Raw genomic sequence first — 11,795 nt, 5'->3', positions numbered from 1 at the left:
CCGGGAAGTAAGATCCAGTGTGGCCAAAAGAGAAAGTCACAGGACTTGGACAATTGAACGAGTTTATCATGGGCAAGTAAATTAAAAAGTATAATTCTAGAAGTCCTCTTTGTATTTTTAGTAAAACAAAAACAAAAACACATAGCATGGAATGAGGAGCAATTTCAATATGTTTTATAAAATACATGTTGGGGCTTCCAAAATTAGGAGCAGGAAGCAAACGTGATTTCTCTGAAACAAGAAAGATACTCATCAATTTTTAGTTCCCATTAAGGTATGTTCATACAGAAAGAGCAACATTGCAATTTTACAAGCAATCTGCACGCTCAGTAAATTTACAAGCAATTTGCATGCTCTGAGTCGTCAGCTCAGAGACTTAGAGGACCCAAGTATGGAAATTCTGGCTCACTAAGCAAATAGATCCGGAAGAATCAAACTCAGTTTCAGGAAGAACAATGAGCACGGGACAGCTTTCCATGCCAAAAACCTGGCCCTGACACGAAATAATCCATTCTTACATGAGATTCATGTTTTGCAAGGGCTTCCCAGCTGGCTCAGTAGTAAAGAATCTGCCTGCCAATGCAGGAGTTGCAGGAGACAAGGTGGCAAAGATCTCCTGGAGAAGAAAATGACAACTCGCTCCAAAATTCTTGCCTGGAAAATCCAGTGGACTGTAGCCTGCCAGGCTCCTCTGTCCATGGGGTTGCAAAGAGTAGGACACGACTGAGCACAGCACAACAACAACCACCCCTTGTATGATGGAGTATAAGAGATTGCAAGCTTTGAAGAGCCCCATTGCCTGATGAAATCATTTTGAAGTGCCCTATCTTAATTCCTCCAGGTATTTCCACAGGAGACATACCTCAGCCATGGTTTAAAAGAACAAACCAGGTGGATGCCCCCTGCCCAAGCCACAGTGTTGAAAACAAGACAGAGTATGAGAGTTGAAGTGTCCTTGCTATTTCTATTTAAAGAGAATAACATATATATTTTTAATTTTTTATTGTTTTTTTAAGTTATTTTTAATTGGAGGATAATTGCTTTATAATGTTGTGTTGGCTTCTACCATACAATAACGTGAGTCAGCCCTAAGTATACATATGTCACCTGTCTCTTGACTGCCCCCCACCCCAGTCTACCCCTCAAAGTTGTCACAGAGCACTGAGTTGCACTTTCTGTGTTATACAGCATCTCCCCACTAGCTATCTATTTTACACATGATAAAGTGTATGTTTCAATGCTATTTCTCAATTTGTCTCACCTACTTCTTGCCTCCCTGCCCCCCACCTTCCCCTGTGTCCACAAATCCATCTTCTGTGCCTGTGTCTATTCCTGCCCTGCAAATAGATTCATCAGTACCTTTTTTCTAGATTCCACATATATGCATTAATATACAATATCAGTTTTTGTTAAGAGAGAATAAAATATTTTAACGACTTACCACTCAAAGGCAAAAAGAGACTTCGAGCCATCATGACAAAATGAGAACAGAAATAGGAACTTATATGTCTTTATCTCTGGTATTTCTCAAGGAGAATTGGGGATTTTGTAACCGCTACTGTGGGACCATCTTCTAGTATTCTAATGAGAAACTAAAGAGAACAGCACTTTTTTTTTTTTTTTAAATACAGAAATTGAGACAGTCAACTTAAGGCTGCAACTTACTCTGAAATGCATTTTAAAAAATAAGATGAATGTCACAAAATTCCTAGAGCTAATCAGTGAATTTAAGTTGCAGGATACAAAATCAATACACAGAAATCACTTGCATTTCTATATGCTAACAATGAAAAATTGGAAAGAGAAATTGAGGAATCAATCCCATTCACTATTGCAACAAAAAGAATTAAATATCTAGGAATAAATTTACCTAAGGAAACAAAAGAACTGTTACACAGAAAGTTATAAGACACTAATGAAAGAATCAAAGACGACACAAGCAGATGGAGAGATATTCCATGTTCCTGGGTAGGAAGAATCAATATTGTAAAAATGACTATACTACCAAATGCAATCTACAGATTTTGTGTGATTCCTATCAAATTCCAAATGAATTTTTTTCACAGAACTAAAACAAAAAATTACACAATTCTTATGGAAACACAAAAGACCCCAAATAGCCAAAGCAGTCTTGAGAAAGAAGAATGGAGCTGGAGGAATCAACCTTCCTGACTTCAGATTATATTACTAAGCTACAGTCATCAAGATCATATGGTACTGGCACAGAAACAGAAATATAGACCAATGAAACAAGATAGAAATCCCAGAAATAAACCCATGCACCTATGGGTACCTCATTTTTGACAAAGGAGGCAAGAATATACAATGGTGTAAAGACAGCCTCTTCAATAAATGGTGCTGGGAAAACTGGACAGCTACATGTAAAAAAATGAAGTTAGAACACTTCCTAACACCATACACAAAGATAAACTCAAAATGGATTAAAGACCTAAATGTAAAACCAGAAGCTATAAAACTCTTAGAGGAAAACATAGGCAGAACACTCGATGACATGAATCAAAGCAAGATCCTCTATGACCCACCTTCTAGAGTAATGGAAATAGAAACAAAAGTAAACAAGTGGGACCTGATTAAACTTTAAACCTTTTGCACAGCAAAGGAAACTATAAGCAAGGTGAAAAGACAACCCTAAGAATGGGAGAAAATAATAGCAAATGAAACAACTGACAAAGGATTAATTTCCAAAATATACAAGCGACTCATACAACTCAATACCAGAAAAACAAACAACCCAATCAAAAAGTGGGAAACAGATCTAAACAGACATTTCTCTGAAGAAGACATACAGATGGCTAACAAACACATGAAAAGATGCTCAACATCGCTCATTATTAGAGAAATGCAAATCAAAACTACAATTAGATATCACCTCACATCAGTCAGAATGGCCATCACCAAAAAGTCTACAAACAATAAATGCTGGAGAGGGTGTGGAGAAAAGGGAATGCTCTTGCACTGTTGGTGGGAATGTAGATTGATACAGGCACTATGAAAGACGGTATGGAGATTCCTTAAAAACTAGGAATAAAACCACCATATGATCCAGCAATCCCACTCCTAGGCATATACCCTGAGGAAACCAAAATTGAAAAAGACACATGTATCCCATTGTTCATTGCAGCACTATTTACAATAGCTAGAACATGGAAGCAATGTAGATGTCCATCGGCAGATGAACGGATAAAGAAGCTGTGGTACATATACACAGTGGAATATTATTCAGCCCTAAAAAGGAACGTATTTGAGTCAGTTCTAATGAGGTGGGTGAACCTAGAACCTATTATACAGAGTGAAGTGAGTCAGGAAGAGAAAGATAAATATCATATTCTAACGCATATATGAGAGAAGGAAATGGCAACCCACTCCAGTCTTCTTGCCTAGAGAACTCTGTAGACAGAGGAGCCTAGTGGGCTGCTGTCCATGGGGTCACACAGAGTCAGACATGACTGAAGCAACTTAGCATGCATGCATGCATTGGAGAAGGAAATGGCAACCCACTCCAGCATTCTTGCCTGGAGAATCCCAGGGACAGAAGAGCCTGATGGGCTGCCATCTATGGGGTCGCACAGAGTCGGACACGACTGAAGCAACTTAGCAGCAGCAGCAGCAATGCATATATATGTAATCTAGAAAAACGGCACTGAAGAATTTATTTACAGGGCAACAGTGGAGAAACAGACATAGAGAATAGATTTATGGACATGGGGAGAGAGGAGGAGAGAGTGAGATGTATGGAAAGAGTAACAGGGAAACTTACATTACCATATGCAAAATAGATAGCCAATGGGAATTTGCTGTATGGCTCAGGAAACTCAAACAGGGGCTCTGTATCAACTTAGAGGGGTGGGATGGTAAGGGAGATGCAAGGGAGGTTCAAAAGGGAAAGGATGTATGTATACCTGTGGCTGATTCATGTTGAGGTTTGACAGAAAACAAAAAAATTCTGTAAAGCTACTATCCTCCAATAAAAAAATTAATTTTTAAAAGTAAGATGAACGAATGAAGTGAGAGGGCAATGCAGACATGGAGATACATTGTAAAAACACAAGTAAAATGTTCACTGAAGATTCCAGGTTCGTGTGCAGGACCTGATTTTGCTCCCACCCCTCAGAAATGGCAACTGGCTTGTGGCATTTTTGTATCTTATTGTTCATAATTTGCCCCCATTGGTGCATATGTGAAGTTATTAGTCCCATTTTGCCTTTTGTTGTTCAGGGAGATGTTTGTCCAGGTGGAACCACTGCAATGAAGGGTCCCAGGTCCCAGCCTCTCTCAGGTACATGGGCATTCACTGTACAATTCTTGCAGCTTGGCAAGTTTTCATAATAAAATGATGTTTAAAAATCTTAAAGTACCTTTCTTACAGAAATCTTAGAAACATGGATTTGAAATAGAAGAAAATAAAAGTTACATCTAAGCTCTATGCTCAGAGCTCCTACTAATGTTAGAAAATTTTTAATTATGCTCTACATATTTTTTCTGTATCTTGGGATTATTGACATTGGAGCTGGATTATTCTTTGCTGTGGGAGCCTGTTGTAGGCCCCACCCACTAGAGGCTAGCAGTACCACCCCCCAGATGTGACAATGAAAACACTGTCACACCTCCCACTTCCCCATCCTCACATTGCCCCTCCTCCCCACTGGTAACTTGTGCTCTACATCTGTGAGTCCGCTTCTCTTTTATTATATATTTACCAGTTTTTTTTTGTATTTTTCAGATCCCACTTCTAAGTGATATCATACAGTTTTTATCTTTCTCTGCCTGACTTACTTCACTTAGCATAATGCCCTCCATGTTCATACATGTTGCTGCAAATGGCAAATTTTCATCCCTTTTTATGGCTTAGAAGTATTCCAGGGTGTGTGTATACCACATCTTTTTTCCATTCATCTGTTGATGGACACTCAGGTTACTTCTATATGTTAGCAATTGTCAATAATGCTTCTATGAACTTTGGGATGCATGTATCCTTTCAAATTAGTGTTTTTGATAGTCCACAATAAATGGTTTCTTGAAGGATATGTGATTTCAGATGATGCTGGAGAGATTAAATAAGCCTTGACACATGAAGGAGAATGATGAGTTCCAGAATAAGTGGGCATTAGGGCCAATATTCAGAATTTAGTTCATGGACCAACAACCCAGCCAGGCTGGAAGTGCAAAGTCTGAACAGGGCCAAGAGGGCCAAGGTGTTAGTTTCCATTCTGATTTGCTATTTCTGACCAAAATAAACTTGCAAATTTGCGGGGAGCAGGGGAAGGGATCAGAAGAAGGAAGTCTCTTTTCTTCTGCTTTTTAAAGAAATATCTTAGCTATAGATGTCTTCACATTAGCTATTACTTATAAGCTGCTTTTTGATCAAGTCCTACAAAGATGAAGTTATCAAATCACTGAGCTGATCTCTTCCAGATGGAGGCCCACGTTTGTGAGATGCTGAATGTCCCACCATGGCCTTTCTCTCTGCATTCGCCTCTCGGCCCCAACATATGCCCAACAACAACTTGATCATGCTATATTCTCCACCGAATCTTACTTCCTTCCATCAGAGACCAGATTGATGCCTTTCATTCATAGAAGGCTATTTCTATTTTCTTTTCTTTTAATTAAGTAATTTTTTACATACAAAAAAAAAAGCTGTGCATAATGAATATGTGCAACTCAACGAGTTTGTAGATTCGTACACACTCAGAAGACCATTACTGACGCCAAAATATTGGTTCTCTGTACACAATGCTGATATGAGATACGGAGACAGAGTTTCGAAGGAGAAAGAAAGAGCAGATTTATTCTTTGTCAGGCAAAGAGGGAGTACAGCAAGCTAGTGTCTCAGGAAGTGTTCTCCTCTCTTCAGAGGGAGGGTAATCAAGACATGGAAACCTTTTCAGTCCCTCAGAATATTCTCCAATGTCCCCTTCTGGTCAGTACCATCCTCCCAACCCTGGAATTAACCCATTTCCACCACCACAGATTATTTTTGTCTGTTCTTGAACTTTATATAAGTAGACTTTTACCATCTGTTGTCTCTTCAATTGCTCTTCTTTTGTTAATCATTGTCTATTAGATTTATCCATGTTGGGGCATGTAGCTGTGCTTTGTCCTTTTTCATTGGTATATGGGATTCCATTCCATGAATATGTCCCAATCTACTTATCCATACATATCTGTTGGTGTACTTGGGTACTCATTTCTTTTGGGAATATGCCTAGGAGTGAAATCACACACACACAGCAAAAAGTATATACAGATAACAATAGATAGGGATAAAGATCACAGAGATGCAGTAGATATGGACAAATAATGTTCCAAAGTTTTTATACCAGCATTTAGTGTTTTCCCCACATTTAAAAAATAACATGCACTGAGAAATGGGGTGCTTTAATTATGTGCTGTCTGGTTACCATACTCACTTCCTAGATACTGATGGGTATTTTTTCTAAGACTAGATTATTTAGCTCTGTAAGGGTGGCACCCTGATGCATGTTGCTGCAAAAACCCACTTCCCCCATTTTCTTCCTGTAGTAACTAGCAGAGCTCAGGGTGCAAACAAATGATGAATGTGTGTTTGCTTGCTAATATAACATGCAGTATGACATTCCAGTTTCACAGACATCATCTTTATAGACCAGTTGAACTTAAAAATATAAGATGAACTGTAAGTATTTATTATGTATTTAGGCAAATATAGATTAAAATGGAAATGCACAAAGCAATGCTAGACATTGTTCACTGATATGGGTGTTTTATGCATGAACATATGTTGAGATGCATATGTATTTGGATGCATATAATAAACATATGTGTGAAAATCAGAAAGGAAGGATATATGCTAAATAAATACTATTTGCCGCCTTGGGGGAATGGGAAGAAAAACAGAACCTAGGGTTGGAGAGTCAAAGGGAGTCATTGGATCTGTCAAAAGTTATTTTCTTTGTTTAAAATCCCAAAATGAATATAATAAAATGTTGCTAATTAAGACCCAAATTGAATATAATAAAATGCTGCTGTTGTTGCTGCTTAGTTGCTAAGTAGTGTTTGACTCTTTTGCAACCCCATGAACTGTATAGCCCGCCAGGCTTCTCTGTCCGTAGGATTCTCCAGGCGAGAATACTGGAGTGGGTTGCCATTTCCTCCTCCAGGGGATCTTCTCAACCCAGGGATTGAACTTGGGTCTCCTGCATTGGCAGGTGGATTCCTTACCACCAAGTCACCAGGGAAGCACAATAAAATGTTACTAATTGTCCTTTCTAGGTGATGGGTATATAAGTGTTTGATATAATACATAGTAATTCTTTGGTTTTAATTTTTTCTTTAAAAAAAAAACGATTTTTTTTTCAAGAAAAAGATCAGAATTTGGTTGATTTAGCAAGAGACTAAAGATTGAGATTTCATGAATCCGAATTAAGTGGTTCTTTCTTTCCTCCTTTGGCTCTCTGTTCCTTCATTTCTCAAATATTCTCAAATATTTATTGAGCTCCAACTAATCTGTTAATTTGCCTTGGGAATACGAATGCTATTCCTGTTTCTAAGGCATTACACAGGAGAGAGAAGTGAAGGAGACGCTCGGTGTCTACGGAGATGTTACTCCTGGGGGTACGTGGGTGCTGGCTACATCGGTACTATCATCACATTTCTATAAATCTGAAACAGTTCTCTTTTACTGAAGTATAGTTGATGTACAATGTTGTGTTAGTTTCTGGTGTATATATCTATCCTTTTGCAGGTTCTTTTCCATTATAGGTTGTTACAAGATACTGAATATAGCTCCCTGTGCTGTACAATAGGTTCTTGATGTTCATTTTATATATAATAGTATGTACCTATTAATCCCAAACACTTAATTTATTCCTCCACCCTCCCCTTTCCCACTTGGTAACCATAAGTTTGTTTTCAGTGTCTGTGAATCTGTTTCTGTTTTGTAAATAAATTCACTTGTATCGTTTTTTTATAGATTCCACATAGAGACAATGTCATATGATATTTATCTTTGTTTGACTTACTTCACTTAATATGAGAATCTATAGGTCCATCCATGTTGCTACAAATGGCATTATTTCATTCTTTTTTATGGCTAATGGTCCACTGTCTACATGTATTACATCTTTGATATCCATTCACCTGTGGATGGATATTTAGGTTGCTTCCATATTTTGACTGTTGTAAATAGTGCTGCTATGGGATTTCTTTGGAAGGAATGATGCTAAAGCTGAAACTCCAGTACTTTGGCCACCTCATGCAAAGAGTTGACTCACTGGAAAAGACTCTGATGCTGGGAGGGATTGGGGACAGGAGGAGAAGGGGACGACAGAGGATGAGCTGGCTGGATGGTAACACCGACTCGATGGACGTGAGTCTCAGTGAACTCCGGGAGTTGGTGATGGACAGGGAGGCCTGGCGTGCTGCGATTCATGGGGTCGCAAAGAGTCGGACAGGATTGAGCGACTGAACTGAGCTGAACTGATGAACATTACAGTGCATGGATCCTCTCACTACAGAGCGAGAGGAAGTCATGGAGGAAGTTAGAACATGAGACATTCTCAGGACTCTTGTCCACTCCCTCCCACCCGGCTGGTGGAGCAGGTGCCGAGCAATCTATATAATTTGTCAGGTGCAGAAACAGAAGGAATCTCTTTCAGAATGAACTGGCAGATACCATCCCAAACAGGGTCCCCAATAAGGCAGACTGACAAAAGAACAAAAAGATGGTTCTGAAACATCCAGAGCAATGTCAGTGGTGACACTGACAAGAGTAGGATTGTTGGGTCGTATGGTAGGTCTGTTGTTAATTTTTTAAAAGAACTTCCGTATTGTTCTCCATAGTACTACACCAACTGATATTCTTATGAATAGTGTAAGAAGGTTCCTTTTTCTCCACACCCTCTCCAGCATTTGTTATTTGTAGACTTTTTAATGATGGCCATTCTGACCATCATTAGAATGATGAGGTAATACCTCATTATAGTTTTGCTTTGTACTTCTCTAATAATTAGCAATGAGGAGCACCTTCTGAAACAGTTCTTTTAAAATTATGTTAATTATGTGAAGTGAAGGATGTGTTAAATAATCTGATGGTAAACATTTTGCAGTTGTATATGTGTCAAATTATCACACGATTTACTTACACAACATGTAAGTAAACTTAAGCTTAGACAGTATTATATGCCAATTGCACTGCAATGAAGCTGGAAAAAAGTCATTCATGGTCTCTACTCCCTTTCTCTTCTAATTCTGGCTTCTGGCTGATGTTACATCACTGACACTGCTCTGGATATTTCAGAAGCATCTTTTTGTTCTTTTGTCAATCTGCATTATTGGGGACCCTGTTTGGGATGGTATCTGACAGTTCATTCTGAAAGAGATTCCTTCTGCTTCTGCACCTGCCAAATTATATCGATTGCTCCACAAATGCTCCACCACCTGGGCGGGAGAGAGTGGACAAGAGTCCTGAGAATGTCTTATGTTCTAACTTCCTCCATGACTTCCTCTCGCTCTGTACTGTCTTTGTCTGACCTTGGTGTGGGGGTGGGGGAGAGGTCAAAAGAACTGCTTGTATGTGATATTGTATTATGTCAAGGTCACCTGAATAACTTTTGAAATTTAAAAAAAAAATCTTCAATTTGGGGACTACCATCTGACCCAGCAATTTCACTCCTGGGTATATATCTAAAAAAATTTAAATGCTAATTTGGAAAGATACATGTACCCCAATGTCTGTAGCAGCACCATTTAACAATACCAAGACATGGAAGCAATGAAAATGCCCATCAACAGATAAATGGATAAAGAAGATGTAGTATACTTATATAATGGAATATTAGCCATAAAAGTGAATAAAATAATGCCATTTGTAGCAAAGTGAATAGACCTAGAGACTGTCATACTAAGTGAAGTAAGCCAGACAGAGAAAGGCAAATATCATATGATACCATTTACATGTGGAATCTTAAAAGAGGGTACTGCTGCTGCTGCTAAGTCACTTCAGTCGTTTCCGACTCTGTGTGACCCCATAGACGGCAGCCCACCAGGCTCCGCCATCCCTGGGATTCTCCAGGCAAGAACACTGGAGTGGGTTGCCATTGCCTTCTCCAATGCATGAAAGTGAAAAGTGAAAGTGAAGTCGCTCAGTCGTGTCCAACTCTTAGCGACCCCATGGACTGCAGCCCACCAGGCTCCTCCATCCATGGGATTTTCCAGGCAAGAGTACTGGAGTGGGGTGCCATTGCATTCTCTGAAAAGAGGGTACCGGCTCACACATACCAAAAACAAACTTATGGTTACCAAAAGGGAAAGGCAGTAAGGAGGGATAAATTAGGAGTTTGGGATCAGCGTATACAGACTACTAAACTTATGGTTACCAAAAAGGAAAGGCAGGAAGGAGGGATAAATTGGGAGTTTGGGGTCAGCATATACAGACTACTATATATAAAATAGATTTTAAAAAAAAGGACCTACTGTACAGCCCAGAGAACTATATTCAATATTTTGTAATAACCTATATGGGAAAAAAACCTGAAAAAAGAATATGCATGCATGCAGGCTAAATCGCTTCAGTCGTGTCCAACTCTTTGCAACTCTATGGGCTGTAGACTCCCAGGCTCCTCTGTTCATGGGATTTCCCAGCAAGAATACTGAAGTGGGTTGCCTTTTCCTTCTGCATGGGATCTTTCCGACCCAGGGATCTAACCTGCATCTCTTATGTCTCCTGCATTGGCAGGTAGGTTCTTTACTACTAGCACTATCTGGGAAGCCCAAGGGGTGGGGATTATATATATATATATAATAGATATATATAACCAAATCACTTTGCTGTACACCTGAAACTAACATAACATTGTAAATCAAGTGTAATTAAATTGAAAAAAGATGTGATATATTTATATATATTACATATCATATATATATACATAATGGAATATACAATGAGCTGGACTTCACTGATGGTCCAGTGGTTAAGAATCCAGTGGTTAAGCCTTGCAATGCAAGGGACACGGGTTTGATCCCTGGTCGGGTTTGATCCCACATGCTGCAGAGCAACTAAGCCAGTGTGCTCTAACTACTGAAGCCCGTGCACCTAGAGCCTGTGCTTCAAAACAGGAGAAGCCACCACAGTGAGAAACCCTTGCACCACAATGAAGGGTAGCCCCTGCTCACCACAACTAGAGAAAGCCCATGTGTAGCCACAGAGATCTACCACAGCCAATAAATAAATAAGTCTTTAAAAGCATACAATGCGATATTAGCTATAAAAAAAACCCCCAAATGTGGCATTAGCAGTAAGATGATGAATAGGTGGATGAGTTTTAGGGCTCATGAGTGAATATGCTCTGTGTGAGACTATAATGATGGACACAGATCATTACACAATTATCTAAACCCTTGGAATGCACAACACCCAGAGTGAACCCTAACTGGTGAACTATGGATTTGGGGTGACCATGATGTATTGATGCAGATTCATCAGTTTTAACAAATGTACCGCTGTGGGTGGGCCAGTCAGGGAGCCTCTGCCTGTGTGCAGGTGGCAGGGAATTCTCTATACCCATCGCTTGGTTTTTCTGTGAACCTAGAACTGCTCTAAAAAAATCAATATTTTCTTTAGAAGTCACCTATATCTACAGAATGGTAGAAATAATACACTGACTTTTCCAGCTAGGTACACTTTGATTACCTATCCTGTTCATTCTCCTAAACATTATATGTGGTAAAAACATCGCATGTGGGGAAACAGGTGAGCATAAAAAACTCAGGTTTTTCTTTTTTCTTTTCTTTCTTTT

The 11,795-nt window shown here is 39.2% G+C and overlaps 1 protein-coding gene across 1 annotated transcript in view; it reads right to left on the bottom strand.

Annotated features, from left to right (window-relative positions):
* The window catches only part of LOC104979743 (EGF-like module-containing mucin-like hormone receptor-like 3), a 42,081-nt gene extending 40,520 nt beyond the window's left edge, over nucleotides 1–1,561 (bottom strand). Inside the window, exon 1 of the mRNA XM_010828255.1 lies at nucleotides 1,442–1,561. Within this exon, the coding sequence (XP_010826557.1) occupies nucleotides 1,442–1,475 (34 nt within the window). The 5' untranslated portion in view covers nucleotides 1,476–1,561. The remainder of the gene's footprint in view (nucleotides 1–1,441) is intronic.
* Nucleotides 1,562–11,795: the final 10,234 nt, after the last annotated feature.

The sequence above is a fragment of the Bison bison genome, unplaced genomic scaffold (genome assembly GCF_000754665.1).
Source record: "Bison bison bison isolate TAMUID 2011002044 unplaced genomic scaffold, Bison_UMD1.0 scf7180017864492, whole genome shotgun sequence".
In the NCBI taxonomy this organism is placed as follows: Eukaryota; Metazoa; Chordata; class Mammalia; order Artiodactyla; family Bovidae; genus Bison; species Bison bison.
The sequence above is the reverse complement of the archived record's forward strand: the minus strand, read 5'-3'. Positions and strand labels throughout refer to the sequence as shown.